At 46.2% G+C, this 18407-nt stretch overlaps 1 protein-coding gene across 4 annotated transcripts; it reads left to right on the top strand.

Moving 5' to 3' along the window:
- Positions 1-10792: 10792 nt before the first annotated feature.
- Positions 10793-16796, top strand: LOC119294836 (GPN-loop GTPase 3-like). 4 transcript variants are annotated; one of them, XM_037573109.1, is made up of 10 exons: positions 10793-11105; positions 11462-11570; positions 11648-11729; positions 12432-12517; positions 12798-12901; positions 12986-13116; positions 13207-13300; positions 14266-14321; positions 14403-14543; positions 14919-15340. In XM_037573109.1, the coding sequence occupies exons 1-9, from the start codon at positions 11061-11063 to the stop codon at positions 14539-14541; spliced, it is 846 nt and encodes a 281-aa protein (XP_037429006.1). In that variant the 5' UTR covers positions 10793-11060; the 3' UTR covers positions 14542-14543; positions 14919-15340. The 4 variants fall into 4 exon arrangements, with proteins under 4 accessions (XP_037429006.1, XP_037429007.1, XP_037429009.1 ...); XM_037573110.1 differs by having other exon boundaries at positions 10794-11105; positions 14403-14461; XM_037573112.1 differs by lacking the exons at positions 14403-14543; positions 14919-15340 and adding an exon at positions 16634-16796 and having other exon boundaries at positions 10794-11105.
- Positions 16797-18407: the final 1611 nt, after the last annotated feature.

The following is an 18407-nucleotide window of genomic DNA, read 5'->3' on the forward strand; positions in this document are numbered from 1 at the left end:
GGTGCGGCGTGTTGAGGCGATGAAGCGGTCGGCATGCATAGAAGGTGCACGGATGGCTCTCGCTCGTGGTAAGACATACTGGGCGGAGATGGATGCCACCACTGTTGCATCCCGGGGTTCGGACAGAAGCCGATTCCCCACCGAGCACTATTTTGAGGAAGTCCTGCAGGGCGCTCGCTTAATAGAGTCGCAGTGCTCGAAAGATGTTATGTTTGAATGACATTTATGATTTCTGGATCATGTTTATAATGCAATAGCTTTTTATACTTGTGTGTTCAAGTGTTGGACTATCTCCTGTGCGGCCGTATATGTATAATCTGAAAGATGGCAGTCTTTGGCTTCAGCCCCCACGCACATGGTGCAGGGGTGTTTGCAAAAGAAAATCGCTTTTTCACACTTAATCCAACGTCTTGGTCCTTTTAAGGAGGTGATAGCGTAGCAAACTAGGCAACCGGACTATAATGCTTTATCACTTTCACTTAGCCATAGGAGCTCGAATGTGGGGCTACTATATAGCCCCTGGTGGCACCGCTCTTCTCCGAACTCGGGACGCGTATGTGCCTGACCGGGAAGCGGCTCTTCGTCAAAGCGGAGGAATTCTAAACATTCCAATCGTCGATCGAGTGGTTGACCAGTCTCTCGCTATATCATGACAGTCAGTTTTCGGCTTTCTCAACTGAGGTGCTCGCCCGGCCGAACCGGGGCACAATCGCAGTAGTTTTCCTGGTGCCGCGTTAGCCGATGATACGGAACGTAAGGCAGCAAAACACAGGAGCCGGGCAAACCCAACATTTGACCAAAGACATGATTCGGAGCTGATGCATATAAGGCCTAACTCGGGACGCCGAACACTCCCTGAGGTGTTCGGTCTTTATAACACCGGGCAGAATAATGCCCTAAGCCCCTAGTGTCCAGGTACAGGCGGGAACTTCTAACGCGGCCGATGCCAAAACGCTAGCCACCTCCTCGGCTATGATAGGAAACCGGGGGATGTGTATCAACAAGAGACAGTAAGAAAGGTTTACGCAGGGTCTTAATCTGAAAAGAATCCTTGCAACGGGTCCCTGCTGCATGTCTGCGCCTGTGTCTCCGTTGTGATGTATCCTGGACGGGTGTAGCACGTGCTTCATCTGTAAAAGAGAAGGACTTAGTTCTTTAAGAAATATCGTGCAAAAGTTGTATTAAAAGGAAGTATAACTATGAAGATGAAGAAAGTTGAGTTTTATTGGCTCTCATCAATTATACACGCGGCCCTTTAAAAAAAGGGGGGTATGCGGCTGGGAAGCCCCTTGTTAACTTACGCCGGACTTGTCTAACCATGTCTGAGGTCTAAATGACCTATTTTTTTAGGGGCTTTGACCTGCAAGGTCTGATTAGTGTGTGGCTGTCGAGGCAGTCGCACATTCTCTGTGGTCGAGGGACACTCGGAATTATGAGATTATGCCACGTGGACCGGGCATTTCTAAGCGTAAGAGACGCGTAATGTGGTATTACATTAAAGCAGGTGAAAGCTTCGTGCCCCAGTAGTGCTTAAGGGCTACTGTTAAATGGGGCGATGGAGAGTGAGCTTTTCGCGACGGAGGTTGTCGGATGAACCGAACACAACCTCTAGTGGTACAGAGCCTGTAAAATTGGCTTGAAAGGCCCGGCGTCACTCCTTTGAAGGAAGTGCTGCTATAGCGCATTTTGGTGGGTTCTATCCCCAGTCTGCGGACGGTGTCCTGGTATAGCAGGTGCCACGCTGCGTGTTATCACATGAAGTGAGTTCACTGTTTTGACTTCTAGTGGGAAAGTCTTTTGTTTTCCGGAGCGCTGCTTTTGGGTTTCGTCACTTCCACTTGGTGCGTCGAGCCCCTTGTGTTCGGCGTTAAGTCGGCCGGACTGCTTGACCCAACAATCTCTGTGGGTATGGTTTGCAGGCTTCCCGGAGGTACCATGTATTTGACACAGTCTGTCCAGAATCTTGTTTAGGTTGGATAGCTCGTCACTGTTATCCTTGAGGGGTAGTGTTTTGTTGTTCGGCTGAGAGCTTTTGAATCCGGCGTTGACCGCCGTACTATTTGGGCCGTTTTCCTTATTCCGGCGCTGATCTTTTCTGCGTTGTGATTTCCCATTTCCATCCCTGATTTCGGATGTACTCGGGTCGCTGGTGCTGCATCTGGCCAGCCAGCTGTCTTCCCCTGCGCAAAAGCGTGTCATGAGGCTTGTTAGTGCGGCCATTGTTCTTGGTTTTTCCTGGCCGAGGTGTCTGGCGAGCCATTCGTCTCGGATGTTGTGTTTAAAGGCTGCTAAGGCTTCAGCGTCCGGACAGTCGACTATTTGGTTCTTTTTAGTGAGGAACTTGTTCCAGAATTTGCGTGCTGACTCTCCAGGCTGTTGAGTTATGTGACTTAAATCGTCTGCATTCCGGAGGCCGGACATAAGTCCTCTGAAAATTTGCTCGAAACGCATCCTCAAGCTCTTCCCAACTTCCAATCGTATTTTCTGGGAGGCTTTTAAGCCAATGCCGAGCCGGCCCTTTGAGCTTGAGGGGTAGGTATTTTATGGCATGGAGATCGTCTCCTCTTGCCATATGTATGTGTAGGATATAATCCTCAATCCAGACTCCGGGGTCTGTTGTTCTGTCGTATGCCTCTATGTTTACGGGTTTGAATCCCGCTGGAAATCCATGATCCAGTACCTCGTCGGTAAAACATAGTGGCTGTGCGGCGCCCCTGTATTTGGGTGTACCGTTGTCTTCAAATGCTCGGCGGGTTATGTTGCTTCCTGGAGTCTTCTGTTTTGGCCCATAGATAGACCTGGCTGGGTCATCTTTTTTCCGAGGATCCGTATGCTGATTGTGTGCCGGATTGTGTGCGGCGCCCCTTGTTGCTCTTGGCCTGTCATCTGGTCATCTATCCGGCCAGGCGGCTTCTTTCTTTTTTGACTGCGGGGGATCTAAGGCCTCCTCGTCAAATTCAGGCAACAGCTTGCGCTTCAGGTAGCTCTTTGTCTGGCGTCTAGCGCCATATTTATCTGCGGTGTTGAGTACTTTGCTCCATCTCATTCTGAGTGCGTCCTCCGCTGTTTTGAGCTTCCGTTTTTGCTTCTTCAAGCTCCGTGCGGTGGCGACGAGTCTTTTATGAAGGTTCGTATGCTCTGGTGATGTGAGATCGTCTTCGCCGGGGATGGGTTGCTTGTCCCGTTCATCATGTCCGACTGGCTGCTTGGTGACATGTGCGTCGTCCACTGCTTCGCCCTGCTCTAGGGCCGGGTCCGTATGGGTGCCGTTTTTATCGAGGCCGGTCTTCGGGCGGCGCTTGCGTCGCCGTTTTAGTTGTTTGTTGGGGGAGTTGTCCTTCGCCACGTCCCGTTTTTCCTCATTGTCGCTTCCTTTTGGTGTATCCACCATGTATACGTTGTGAGCTGGGGTGGCTTTCCAGTGTCCGTTAGGCGCTGGTTCTTGGTCGTCTCCGGCATCGTCGTCCATACCGTCGATGTCTTCAGAGTCGTAGTCTAGCATGTCGGTTAGATCGTCGACAGCGGCTACTAAGTGGGTGGTGGGTGGGCTTTGAATTTCTTCGTCGTCCGCATCCCAACCGTCCTGACCGCAGTTCGGCCAGGGCTCTCCTGATAACGAGAGATACTTTAGCGAACTCAAGATGTCGCCAAAAGGTGAGTGTTGAAAGATGTCCGCTGCGGTGAATTCCATGATCGGCGCCCAATCGGATCCGATTGGGGAGGGCGCGGGAGGTTCGGAGTCCGGCGAGGAGTCCGGCACCTCGGAGTCACGAGCTTTATGAGGGACAAAGTCAGTGTTCGGCTCTATCGCCGTAGAGGTTGCAGCCCCCGAGGCGATGTCTAGGCATCCGTCCTCGATCTGCGCAGCCGGCTCCGGATTGAAGATCGGAGCGGTTTCGAGTGCGGCCTCCAGGGTACTGTCCGGCTGCAGAGCTAAATCATGCTCGCCGCGACAGTACGGCACGCTCGGCTGTGGCTCAGATCCATCGAGGATCAAGTCCCCGCGGATGTCAGCCGTGAAGTTCAAACTTCCAAATCTGACCTGACGGCCAGGGGCGTAGCTTTTGATCTGCTCCAGTTGGCCAAGCGAATTGGCCCGCAGTGCAAAGCCGCCGAATACGAAGATTTGTCCGGGGAGGAAGGTCTCACCCTGGACTGCGTCGTTGATGATGATTGAGGAAGCCATCGAGCCTATCGGTGACGGCACAGAGGAACTCTCAATGAAAGCACCAATGTCGGTGTCAAAACCAGCGGATCTCGGGTAGGGGGTCCCGAACTGTGCGTCTAGGCGGATGGTAACAGGAGACAAGGGACACGATGTTTTACCCAGGTTCGGCCCTCTTGATGGAGGTAAAACCCTATGTCCTGCTTGATTAATATTGATGATGTGTGTTACAAGAGTGGATCTACCACGAGATCAAGGAGGCTAAACCTTAGAAGCTAGCCTATGGTATGATTGTTGTTCGTCCTATGGACTACAGCCATCCGGTTTATATAGACACCGGAGAGGGCTAGGGTTACACAAAGTCGGTTACAAAGGTAGGAGATCTACATATCCGTATCGCCAAGCTTGCCTTCCACGCCAAGGAAAGTCCCATCCGGACACGGGACGAAGTCTTCAATCTTGTATCTTCATAGTCTTGGAGTCCGGCCGATGATGATAGTTCGGCTATCCGGACACCCCCTAGTCCGAAACTCCCTCAGTCGCAATTTATGAGAGTAGTGTGCTCTCTAGTAAACTCGTGAAAGGTCTCGGAGTATGACACATAAGCTCCACCCACGGGGAAGACCCATGGTAGCCTAGTATCGGTCAAGGTTGTGTGTGAATCTAGATTCGCAAAAAACTTGCAGTTCAAGGCCCAGAACACTGTTCAAGTTGCTTACTAGTGTAGCACTCAGTTCCAGGTGGAAGTTCAACTTAACAGTCTCCACTGCAGTATCGGTATATAAAATAGTGTTTTGGAACTAAAGGCAAATTTTATGTGCCTCTAGGATTTGGTGGCTGATTGCTGGAATTTAGTCTACTTTGGGACAGCCAATAACAATTTCAGAAATTCCTAATAAATCCTAGAGGCCCACTTAGCCCATTCGTGCAAGGCAAGAGGTGGAACCAAAGTTAGTCCCACATTGCTAGTTTGGTGGGAGTTGGACCTCCTTATAAGGTAGGGTGTTTCCCCACATGTATGAGCATGAGAACAAGAGGTACATTCACGCGCGCTCCTCCTCCGCCGCCTGCCTCGCCACGACGCGACGCGACGCGATGCGACGCGACGCGACACGACGTGATGTGACGCAAGTTGCGGGAATGAGCCGAGCCAATGTCTACATTTTTGCCACGCACGACAGGTATACAAAAGGTCACTCGAAAGCTAGAAAATTTGCTGTAGTGGATATTGAATATGAAGGCGGCACCCTTCGGATGTTGCATGTTCATTTCGTCTCCCTTTTCACCTTCAGCTTCCGATGCAGCCTATTCGCCTCCTTCTCCTGTGCCTATAAAAGGGGGGGTCGCTCCTCTCTAGAGAGACACACTAGAAGATCATCTTCGTCTCGCCACCAAGTTCCTGAGCATTGCGCTGCCACTACGATCTTCCCCATCCCGGGTTGCAGCGTGCACTGCAGGTCGGGACAGTATGCCTCCCAAACCGCACATCTTTGAGTCCTGTACAGGAGAAGGGTGATAAGGTTTTTGGTGAGCGCTTCGCGCGACTTCTGACTTCTTCGTCACGGACGCCTCGGACTCTGATGACTACTTCCCCGACGTCGACAACCTCTTCAACGACATGGCTGGCGAGGACACTGACCCCAAGACCGGTGCTTCTACCGCTGTTTCGTATGTCCTCGTGTTCTCTCTGTTTAATATGTTGCCTCAGTTTCTTGCTCTAGCGTTTCTGGTTCTAGCCTCTGTTCTACATATGTTCTCTTCTAGTTCATATGTGCACATGCCATTTGCTGTCTCATCTTTAGATTACATGACTTGTTTCATCTCTACTATGATAGTCCTGTTGTATCCACTAATTGCTCATATTTCCAACACACGGTCACCTAATTTGACCCCATGTACGCCCGCGGACGCGTCCGCTGAAGATGACGGGGCGAACCTCGTTTCTTCTATTCCACAGCCGCATCCATCATATGCCTTACCTCAAATCCATACAAAATCATGCAAACAGTCTTTCTACGTACTTGATCATAGAACATAGCAATCTGGCATACATAACATATAGTCCGATAGTCCGATACAAAAGATGTTAGCCGAGTTCATCGGTTACAGTACTAAAAATCAACTAAAACTGGCAAGGGGAGTGGATTTCACCACTTCCTCCATGTGGGACGCTTCCCCTTGGGGTCTCGGCGGTTAGACTCGGTGTAGGCGTCAGCTGCTCCGGGCGCGTCATTGTCGTCATTGTCACTGTCTGATGCAGAGGAGGAGGAAGACGAGATGATGATTCCCGCCATGCGACGGGCTTCGCGGTACTGCTCCTCCTGGAGCCATGGGGCTCTCTTTGCCACTATTACCTGCTGCCTGGCCAACCGCTCCGACTCCTCCAGCGCCACGCGGAGCGCCTTCACATCTTTGCGGCGATGATGGCGGGCGTCCGTCTCCGGGGACGTGTATGAGCGGAGGATGGCGGTGTGAAGGTCCTCCTCGTCGTCGCTGGATGGGGAAAGTGGTTGTGGCGCGGAACTGCTTGGTCGTCCCTTGGATCCGCCTCCACTGCCCGCTTTTTTGCGAGCCGATACGTGCGGCCCATGGACTCAGGCTGCGGTTCCGCCGGCAGTAGCACCCACCGATGCCCCGGAGGGGCCGGTGCCGGCGGTGCTGGGTGCCGCCTGGCAGGGGCCAGAAGAGAGCGCGTCGGATGAGCGCGGGGCACCATAGAGCTACTACTCTCTACCCAGCCAGTCGCCGATGCCCTGGAAAAGGAGTTGCCGCCCTGATCCAACAACGACCGACGGAGGGCAATGCGGAGCGCTAGCTCCTCCTCGACGAGGGCTGACGTGAAGGAAATATGCCCTAGAGGCAATAATAAAGTTATTATTTATTTCCTTATATCATGATAAATGTTTATTATTCATGCTAGAATTGTATTAACCGGAAACATAATACATGTGTAAATACATAGACAAACATAGTGTCACTAGTATGCCTCTACTTGACTAGCTCGTTTATCACAGATGGTTCTGTTTCCTAACCATGGACAAAAGAGTTGTCATTTGATTAACGGGATCACATCATTAGGAGAATGATGTGATTGACTTGACCAATTCCGTTAGCTTAGCACTTGATCGTTTAGTATGTTGCTATTGCTTTCTTCATGACTTATACATGTTCCTGTAACTATGAGATTATGTAACTCCCGTTTATCGGAGGAACACTTTGGGTGCTACCAAACGTCACAATGTAACTGAGTGATTATAAAGCAGTACTACAGGTGTCTCCAAAGGTACATGTTGGGTTGGCGTATTTCGAGATTAGGTTTTGTCACTCCGATTGTCGGAGAGGTATCTCTGGGCCCTCTCGGTAATGCACATCACTATAAGCCTTGCAACCAATGTAGCTAATGATTTAGTTACGGAATGATGCATTACGTAACGAGTAAAGAGACTTGCCGGTAACGAGATTGAACTAGGTATTGGATACCGACGATCGAATCTCGGGCAAGTAACATACCGATGACAAAGGGAACAACGTATGTTGTTATGCGGTTTGACCGATAAAGATCTTCGTAGAATATGTAGGAGCCAATATGGGCATCCAGGTTCCGCTATTGGTTATTGACCAAGGATAGTTCTAGGTCATGTCTACATAGTTCTCGAACCCGTAGGGTCCGCACGCTTAAGGTTTCGATGACAGTTATATTATGAGTTTATGAGTTTTGATGTACCGAAGGAGTTCGGAGTCCCGGATGAGATCGGGGACATGACGAGGAGTCTCAAAATGGTCGAGACGTAAAGATCGATATATTGGACGACTATATTCGGAGTCCGGAAAGGTTCCGAGTGATTCGGGTATTTTTCGGAGTACCGGAGAGTTACGGGAATTCGCCGGGGAGTATATGGGCCTTATTGGGCCATACGGGAATAGAGGAGAGAGGCCGAAAGGAAGAAGGCGCGCAGCCCCCCTCTAGTCCGAATTGGACAAGGGGTGCGGCCCCCTTTTCCTTCCTCCTCTCCCCCTCTTTCCCCCTTCTCCTACTCCAACAAGGAAGGAGGGAGTCCTACTCCCGGTGGGAGTAGGACTCCCCTTGGAGCGCCCCTCCTAGGCCGGCCGCCCCCTCCCCCCTTGCTCCTTTATATACGGGGGCAGGGGGCACCTCTAGGCACAACAACACAAGTTGATCTACGGATCGTTCCTTAGCCGTGTGCGGTGCCCCCCTCCACCATATTCCACCTCGGTCATATCGTCGCGGAGTTTAGGCGAAGCCCTGCGCCGGTAGAGCATCATCATCGTCACCACGCCGTCGTGCTGACGGAACTCATCCCCGACACTTTGCTGGATCAGAGTCCGGGGATCGTCATCGAGCTGAACGTGTGCTGAACTCGGAGGTGCCGTACGTTCGGTACTTGGATCGGTCGGATCGTGAAGACGTACGACTACATCAACCGCGTTGTCATAACGCTTCCGCTTACCGTCTACGAGGGTACGTGGACAACACTCTCCCCTCTCGTTGCTATGCCATCACCATGATCTTGCGTGTACGTAGGAATTTTTTTGAAATTACTACGTTCCCCAACATGACGAGCCATCGGAATCCCCGGCGGCCTTGAGCCACTCCGGTAGGTCAGATTCACTGTTGAACATGGTGGGCGGGGGAAGACAAACTGGATTTGGGGGAGAAGTGGAGAGGTCGAGTGAGTACAGACTGAATTTGACTAGGGTTTGCTCGTCGATCGTCATATATTTCTGGGGGCTGGAGTGGGGTTATTTCGGGCCATAGCGGGCCAGGCCGACGTGGCGGGTGTGCCCGGGCACCCCCGTATCCGCCCAATATTTGGGCTGGATATGAGGGGTGTCGGTCAGCCCGGACGTTTAAGGCCCGTTTGAGGCGCCCGTCTAGGTCAACTTTTCGTGATCGGGCAGGCCGTCTGAATGTTTGAGGAGAATTTGAGGCGCCCGGCTGTAGATGCTCTTAGACGTCATGAGCGGAAGTTGCATGCATGGCCAACCTGCTAGGGTGGTGGGTATGTGCATGCTCTTGGATTTCTCTCAATGCAGTATTATACGAGTATCATGCAAAAAAAGATTTGACATTGCAATTAAGGATTTGAAAGAAGAATTCTAGTATCATATTATGGTAGAATATCATATTATGTCAATCATGCTTATTAGTTGGCATGCATGATACTAGTTAGGATACTCCTTCGGCAGGAGGTCTTGTGGCCTGATTGTTCGACCCCTACATGCAGCAAAGTGATTTGGGTGAGGTTGGGGGAACAAAATGAGGCAAATTATTAGGAGACTTTTTTATTAGGCTACAGTTACCAACCGACAATTACGGAGCCAACTTGTACTTTCAAAATATTCGATGGTGGTGAGCCATCCTATTCTCATGCCAAGGGAGTATTGCGATTCTACAAATGAATAAATGAAATGACAATATGATAGTAGCACTACTACTATGCATTTGCTGGAGGTAATAACATAGCATCGGTGATGGAGCTAGAATGCCAAATTGGGGCGGGCTAGTACAAAGGAGATTCCACTATTTCCCCCCTCATGACCAGGTATAATCTCAACCCCTCACACCTGGGCGGACCATGGCCCATTTAACCTTGTTGTAGCTCCACCAATGTGGATGATATTACCCACAGTGAGAGGTCCTTACGGGAAAACTGAGCATGCACGACAACTTCCTCTCTTTATCTGCATTTGGAGATGACGCGGCGGTTGTGCTACTTCGACAACACTCGTGCACACTTCGGCTCTGCACTACGTACCGACATGATGACTGTGGCATGTTGGTGCTTACTTCTACCTTTACTTCACTTTTTAAAATCCTCTTTAGATGGTTATTCTTGTTTCTTAATGTTTATAGCCTATTTATTTTTATTGCTTTCTTACCTTTTTATTACTTCTAAATAAACAATTATGACAATTATTCAGGGCATGCATGCAATGGTTGATAAGGAGGTATTTTCTTATGTATTCCACTCCTTTTCGAGAAGGCAATAAGACATGTTAGAGCATGACATAGCGTAATCCATGGAATAACATGTTTTCTTTCCTTACCTAAATGACATGCAATATGTGAGAGAACACCGTGTTATCAATCATTGTACATGCCCTTATACGATGGATTGTCTTTTAGTGTCATCGCTAGCATTTATTGCCATGAGATTACCTCTTATTTTTATAATATCTTCTTTGTTTCTTTCTTTTCCTGTATTTTTATTTTTATATTTTTATACGTGGACATTTTTTAAATACGAGATATATGGCGAGCACTTTTAAAATATATAAAACTTATATTTAGTTTAATAAATAAATTTTAAAATATGGGAACATTTACCTTCGATTTTCTGGACATTTAACTAAACCTATTTTCTTTCAGAATTTTAAAATTAATTCAGGAAAATCCTTTTTATTTTTTTCATTTTTTGAGTGGTTTTTAATTTTTTAGATATAAATGAAATATGTGCTAGTGGGCCGTGCCAGAGGCCGGCCCATTAATGCCCACCGTTGTTGAGGCGGCAGTATGGGCTATGTGAGCTGTCAGCGCTAGAAACTCTGTCACGCCGCCACTCCCGCTGTGTGCCGCCGCCGACAGGCCCGCCACCCACCCCGACAACCGTCGCGCCGGCCGCACTCCCCGCCGCCCCCCTCCCCCTCGCCTTCCCTCCGGAGCCCACCCCGCAGCTCGGCGACCTCCACGGCGTACATCAGCCGGTCTGCGATGACCCTCGTCGGGATTTTCCTCGCAGCCCTCATCTGGTGCGCCGCCTACGTCGCCGCCGCCATCTCCTCAGTCTTCTAGTCCCCCCTTTCTCCGGCAACTCCGCCCCCACAAGCCCAACCCTACCCCCGTCTTCAATCCTTTGGTAGCCCAACGCCTACCATGGGTTTCGCGCAGCTCGTCATCGGCCCCGCCGGCAGCGGCAAGGTGACTGTCTCCGACTCCCGCCCGCTCCCTCTTTCGCTCCATGCTCAATTCAGTCTCCGGAGCTAATTTGATTGGGGACGAATTGGTTCGTCGCTCTGACCAATGCTAATTTCGCATGGTTGTGCTCCTGCTTTGTTTCAATGCTAATTTTGTGCTGTTTTGATGTGGTTTGCTCCCTGTTTAGACGTGATTTCATACGAAGTAATGTACCCATCTGCTTTCTGACTATACATGTGTGTATATATTCCAACGAATTTGACTGATTGGAGTGCGTTGCAAGGGGGGTTAGAGTATGATTATGGAGAAGCTGATAAATAGTGTTTTCTAATCAGTTGTTAATCAATAATCATATGCAGTCGACCTATTGCTCTGGTTTGTATCAACATTGCGAGACAGTGGGCAGGAGGATTCATATGGTCAATCTGGATCCAGCTGCAGAGCACTTCAGCTACCCTGTATCTACTGGTAAGATTACCTGCACGCTGTTGTGCACAGATATTTTTTGTAGGGATCTTACTCACCTTTGTTTGGTATTTTTGTAGATATTAGAGAGCTCATATCACTGGATGATGTCATGGAGGAGCTTGGGATGGGACCAAATGGCGGCCTCATCTATTGCATGGAGTATCCTGTTGTTCGATAGCATGTTGTTTTGTTGTTGATTGTTGTCTTCCAAGCTATTTAGTTATGAAGTGACCCCTTATGGTATATCATCTGCAATGTATTTCTGTTCTGTATTGGTACTTATAAGCGGGTTGGAGGTGCAACGTTACACTGCTGAAGTGGATTTGGTCTTATAGCACATCCCTGCAATTCTTCATTGTGCCTAGAATTGAACTGCCTTCTGTTTTGTTTTCAATAGCAAAAGTTATATGTAGGTGCTCCAAGAGCAAATAGTATTGCTATACTTGCACTATTTGTTACTCCCTCCGCCCCAAAACAACTGTCTCAACTTAGTACAATTTTGTACTAAAGTTAATACAAAGTTGAGACACTTATTTTGGGACGGAGGGAGTATCTGGATAGCAGATACTATGACATCCAGTTACTTTCAATTTGCTGCTCCATTTGGTGAAGTCATTTGTATGGATGTTACTTGCACACTTTGGATACTATGGAGTTCCTATGCTGTGAATTTTAGAAGTGCCTTCTCTGTTGATTTATACTCTGTAGTCCAATTCATAGTTCCATTTGTAATCTAGGATCTGATTGAACTCATTTTAATTATACAATTCCAAGGGGATATGAATACTCTTTATTGGCATAAAGTTATTGTTTTAGGATCTTATGTTGGCAGTTGTTGTTTTTTCCTTAAGAAACCCTTAGGCACCTTGAAGACAATTTGGATGATTGGTTGGATGAACAATTAGAAAACTACTTGGATGATGACTATCTTGTGTTTGATTGCCCAGGTAATATTCTCAATGAATGTTTGCATGCTCTAATTGTATCTTGTTTGTTAGATGGACTATTTAATGCCACCTACTATTCGTACCACCTACATGGGCCTAACGTAATGAGTTTCCTTTTACTTATTATAAACTTATGCACTGCCATGTACATGTTGCCACCTTTATCTATCTCTTGTGTGGTTCTGTAGCATGTCTTATTTTATGAAAAATCCGAGATATCTTGATTGCTTAACATTGCATGAAAACAGTTAACCCAAGATTCCACATCTTGTTTTGGCAGGCCAAATTGAACTCTTCACTCATGTTCCAGTTCTGCGTAACTTTGTTGAGTATCTGAAATGGAAAAATTTCACTGTTTGCGCTGTGTACCTTTTGGACTCACAGGTTTGAATCACCAATGTACTTTTCCTTTACAACAACACTGAACTCAGATCCCAGACTGATAACTGTTTGTTTTTCTTGGTACAGTTTGTCAGTGATGTCACAAAATACATTAGCGGTTGCATGGCTTCTCTTTCTGCTATGATTCAACTCGAGCTTCCTCATATCAACATCCTTTCTAAGATGGACCTTGTTTCCAATAAAAAGGATGTAGAAGAGTATGTTCTCTTCTTTTCCCTCTCGTATACTTAGCTATAACATTTTAAAGTTGCTCTTTTTTGTATTAATAATGTTTTTTATATTTTTAGCTATCTGAACCCTGAGGCACAGGTTCTTCTGCCACAGCTGAATCGACAGATGGCGCCTCGGTTTCACAAGTTAAACAAGGCTTTAGCTGAACTGGTATGCCTTCTATGAACCTGTAAATTATGTGAAATCTCATGCTTTATGAAGCCCTATAAGTATAACTGTCAGTATATCGTTATGTCATAAAGCCATAATTGCTGGACGTGTATCTCCTGCGTTGAACTGTTACGTTTCCGATGAAAATTGTCTGCATGGTTAAGCTTTGCTCTGACGGCACATGGCTTAAGTTTTAATTTATGATGAAACACCACCTTATTCGGTGCTTATATTCTGGCATCTGAGTTCTGACTATGCACTAGCTATTCTGTGCTGCAGAATAATCTTGCGTAAAAAATATGTTTCGAGTTCCATGATGCACTTACTTTGTGATTCTATAAACCATGGCCAACTCATTTCTATGTAGTACATTAAAATATCTATAACATCTTATATTTGTGAACGGAGGAAGTAGAACTGTTCTAGCATGATAACTTGTGCTGATTTATAGTCCAAGACTCCAAGTAGATAACCATCTCTTATGTTTGGCTATGGTAATTGGGGAGTCTCTGGACTTCTGGAAACTATAGTAGATTAAAGCTTTAGATAGCTTTGATTGGTGTAAATACCATTATATGAGTGAGTCCACAACAATATCTAAGGAAGTAATGATGATTGCAGGGATTTTCACACACATGATTCTTTTCATACCTTTCTTTTGTACTTTCAGCAGTGAGCATTTCACTTTGTGATCCATAGTTATTTTATTAAGCCAAAGGAAACTTCATGGCCTGGGAAAAACGATAAATTCATCTTGGCACTCTTACGTTAACATTTGGAATAGATGGATGTGCTGATGCAGTACTGCCTCCCTCCCCGCCTTTTTCTTCATAGTGCATATTACTTGTCTCCGCGTGCTTCATTTCTTCCCCCCCTTTTTTTTTCTGTACCCTCATTTGTTAGGTAATTTGCTCTTATATTGCGTCTCCGCCTCCAATATTGATGTCCATACTACTATCATGTAGGTTGATGATTACAACATGGTGAATTTCATACCACTTGATTTGAGGAAGGAGAGCAGGTATTGCTGTTTGTTTTGTTGGTTTAATTGAAACCTCAGCCCTTCTTTACATGCCTAAGCTTTCCTTCTTTTCTGCTCAAGTGATCGAAGGAACCCTTTGCCACTTGAGTTTCTGATCCTTGGACATGCTACTTCTACTAGTATGTATCTGGATACAACTTTAACATTTATCTGGAAGACACATTCCCTTATTGCCAGATTCAAATTTCTGGTGGGGTGATGGTATAATATCACACTTAACAATTTGCTCTACTACTTTTGTGCTGTTGTTCCATTTTTTGCTGTCATATACTGGTCTGGTCTTTCCGGAAAATAATAATAATTATGGAATCAACACTGTACTGAGCTGGAAAATTTCCACCTTGAGATGATTGTGCAGTTGAAATTTATGTGCTATAGCTGGTTTAGTTTGAAGTATAATGCTGCAGTGAAACAAAACGTTCCAGCAATGATGAAGTGTGGTACTTCCATTTGCCATGCTGATATTAAATTTCCAGTTATTTTCATGGCATGTATGGACCAGTTAGCCTAGAGACTTGGCAGATTTATCTACCTGGTTCTGTTTTTTGGTATCCCTGACCATCCTCCCATTTGCAGCATTCAGTATGTGCTGTCAAATATCGACAACTGCATCCAGCACGGGGAAGATGCTGATGTGAAAGTTAGGGATTTCATTCCTGAGGATGATGATTGACCATTTGATCAAGCAGAAGCAACAAATTAGTCTGTATCATGTAGTGTGGGTCCATGGGAGGAGGAATTCACCGCCACGGTAACGTTGAACGGGCAGAAGCGATGTTTATCTGTTTCAATCGTTGGTCGAAAAAACAACACACAATGCATCTGCAGAGTGTCACCTTATGCTTGTGTGGTTGGTAATTACCAATTGCTTTTAAAAAGTCCTCTTCCGGAGCTCTTGAATGGCACCAGACATGAGTGGTACTGTAATACCATGGTACTGTAATACCTAAAATTGTGTATGCACCGTTGCATCAATTCTGCTTCTTTATTTCTGAACACATGGCCGTGAAATTCTGGTCAGCTTAATGTCAATTATATTTTGGAAGCGCTAGGTTTTGGAAAGTCCGTGTCAGATTGTAGGACGCGTCTAGCGAGCGAGCGGCCGCTCGCTAGCGCTTTAAAGCAGCCTTTCACTTTTAGTAAATTTGTGTCCCTGTCAAACAAATTAGGAAAGATTCTGTCCTATTGGCTAGGAAAAGTATCATTCAACGATGTTTTGAAAAAGAAAGATTATAACGCACTCATGAGACATGTCTGAACGCGTTTAATTTGGAGTACAACCTCTTTTAAAATGTCATAACTTTTGAACCGAATATAGAAATTAAGATTCACTTTCACTGTTGGATTCCTCGCGATGTCCTCTTCGAAACTAGACCCAATATGTGCCTGTTTCGAAAAAACTTTTTTGTGTGCAATTTAGGCACCGTTTGGTGCAACTGTCTAGTCCTCGTTGTGCAACTACTGATACTCCATGTGCAACTTTTTTCTGACTCGTGGACATGCACTTTCACTCGCAAACATATGTGCAACCAGTTATCTGCTTTCGTGCAACTACAGCAATTCAAGCAGCCAACTATGGGCACACTGTCTCAAAAAAAAGTAGACAGAAAATATATCCACAATAGTTGTGTGCAAACAAAACATAGGCAGATTTAAGCTGCTTTCATGCAACTAAATCAGTTCCAGCAACCAAAAAAGTAGACACACTGTGTGCAAAAATTATGTGCAACAAAAAAGATGTGCAACAACATAGTAAGTTTGTCAGCATCCCAAGCATCAAACCAGTAAACCCAGCCATTATTGTGGCAACTGCAGCACCAAGTGAGCCAGCAGCAGGTCCAAATGAACCAACTGTATCAGCTGTTGTGCCAACTCCACTAGCAAGTGAGCCATCTGCAGACACAACTGTGCAACCACAACAACCAGGTGGAGGGAAAGTGAGGATCCATTAAATTTCTTCCTCTTTAACTTCCCCTTCACCTCCCCTCCCGACCTTGTTTACCCATGGCTTTGTCATCTTCAAAAAAAAGTGTAGACTCCTATAGACTTCCTTCTTGAGATGATTGTGCATTTTGAAATTTATGTGCTATAGCTGGTTTAGTTTGAAGTATAATGCTGCAGTGAAACAAAAACGTTCCAGCAATGATGAAGTGGAGCACTTCCATTTGCCATGCTGATATTAAATTTCCAGTTATTTCCATGGCATGTATGGACCAGTTAGCCTAGAGACTTGGCAGATTTATCTACCTGGTTCTGTTTTTTCGTATCCCTGACCATCCTCCCATTTGCAGCATTCAGTATGTGTTGTCAAACATCGACAACTGCATCCAGTACGGGGAAGATGCTGATGTGAAAGTTAGGGATTTCATTCCTGAGGATGATGATTGACCATTTGATCAAGCAGAAGCAACAAATTAGTCTGTATCATGTAGTGTTGGTCCATGGCAGGAGGAATTCACCGCCACACGATAACGCTGAACGGGCATAAGTGATGTTTATCTGTTTCAATCGTTGGTCGGAAAAACAAAAGAGAATGCATCTGCAGAGTGTATTTAGTCACCTTATGCTTGTGTGGTTGGTAATTACCAATTGCTTTTAAAAAGTCGTCCTCTTCCGGAGCTCTTGAATGGCACCAGACATGAGTGGTACTGTAATACCATGGTACTATAATACCTAGAATAGTGTATGCGCCTTTGCATCAATTCTGCTCCTTTATTTCTGAACACATGGCCGTGAAATTCTGGTCAGCTTAATGTCAGTTATATTTTGGAAGCGCTAGGTTTTGGAAAGTCCGTGTCAGATTGTAGGACGCGTCTAGCGAGCGAGCGGTCACTCGCTAGCGCTCCAAAGCAGCCTTCCACTTTTAGTAAATTTGTGTCCCTGTCAAACAAATTAGGAAAGATCCTGTCCTATTGGCTAGGAAACGTATCATTCAACGATGTTTAAAAAAAGAAAGATTAGAAAGCACTCATGAGACATGTGTGAACACATTTAATTTGGAGTACAACTTCTTTTAAAATGTCATAACTTTTGAACCGAATATCAAAATTAAGATCCACTTTCATCGTTGGATTCCTCGTGATGTCCTCTTCGAAACTAGATCCCATATGCGCCTGTTTCGAAAAAACTTTTTTGTGTGCAATTTAGGCACCGTTTGGTGCAACTGTCTAGTCCTCGTTGTGCAACCACTAACACTCGATGTGCAACTTTTTTCTGACTCGTGGACATGCACTTTTCACTCATGCGAACATATGTGCAACCAGTTATCTGCTTTCGTGCAACTACAACAATTCAAGCAGCCAACTATGGACACACTGTCTGAAAAAAAGTAGACAGAAAATATGTCCACAATAGTTGTGTGCAAACAAAACATAGGCAAATTTAAGCTGCTTTCATGCAACTAAATCAGTTCCAGCAGCCAAAAAAGTAGACACACTGTGTGCAAAAATTATGTGCAACAAAAAAGATGTGCAACAACATGGTAAGTATGTCAGCATCCCAAGCACCAAACCAGTAAACCCAGCCATTATTGTGGCAATTGCAGCACTAAGTGAGCCAGCTGCAGGTCCAAATGAACCAACTATATCAGCCGTTGTGCCAACTCCACCAGCAAGTGAGCCATCTGCAGACACAACTGTGCAACCACAGCAACCAGGTGGAGGGAAAGTGAGGATCCATTAAATTTCTTCCTCTTTAACTTCCCCTTCACCTCCCCTCCCGACCTTGTTTACCCATGGCTTTGTCATCTTCAAAAAAAAGCGTAGACTCCTATAGACCTCCTCCTTGAGATGATTGTGCAGTTGAAATTTATGTGCTATAACTGGTTTAGTTTGAAGTATAACGCTGCAGTGAAACAAAACGTTCCAGCAATGATGAAGTGTTGCACTTCCATTTGCCATGCTGATATTAAATTTCCAGTTATTTCCATGGCATGTATGGACCAGTTAGCCTAGAGACTTGGCAGATTTATCTACCTGGTTCTGTTTTTTGGTATCCCTGACCATCCTCCCATTTCCAGCATTCAGTATGTGCTGTCAAACATCGACAACTGCATCCAGTACGGGG

This window comes from Triticum dicoccoides, chromosome 4B (assembly GCF_002162155.2).
Source record: "Triticum dicoccoides isolate Atlit2015 ecotype Zavitan chromosome 4B, WEW_v2.0, whole genome shotgun sequence".
Taxonomy (NCBI): Eukaryota; Viridiplantae; Streptophyta; class Magnoliopsida; order Poales; family Poaceae; genus Triticum; species Triticum dicoccoides.

Bases quoted from the DNA above. Each gene is read 5' to 3' on its own strand.
- LOC119294836 (XM_037573109.1), top strand. From the start codon at position 11,061: ATGGGTTTCGCGCAGCTCGTCATCGGCCCCGCCGGCAGCGGCAAG. The intron at 11,106-11,461 runs GTGACTGTCTCC...AATCATATGCAG, and splicing joins GCCCCGCCGGCAGCGGCAAG to TCGACCTATTGCTCTGGTTT. The intron at 13,301-14,265 runs GTATGCCTTCTA...ACTATCATGTAG, and splicing joins ACAAGGCTTTAGCTGAACTG to GTTGATGATTACAACATGGT.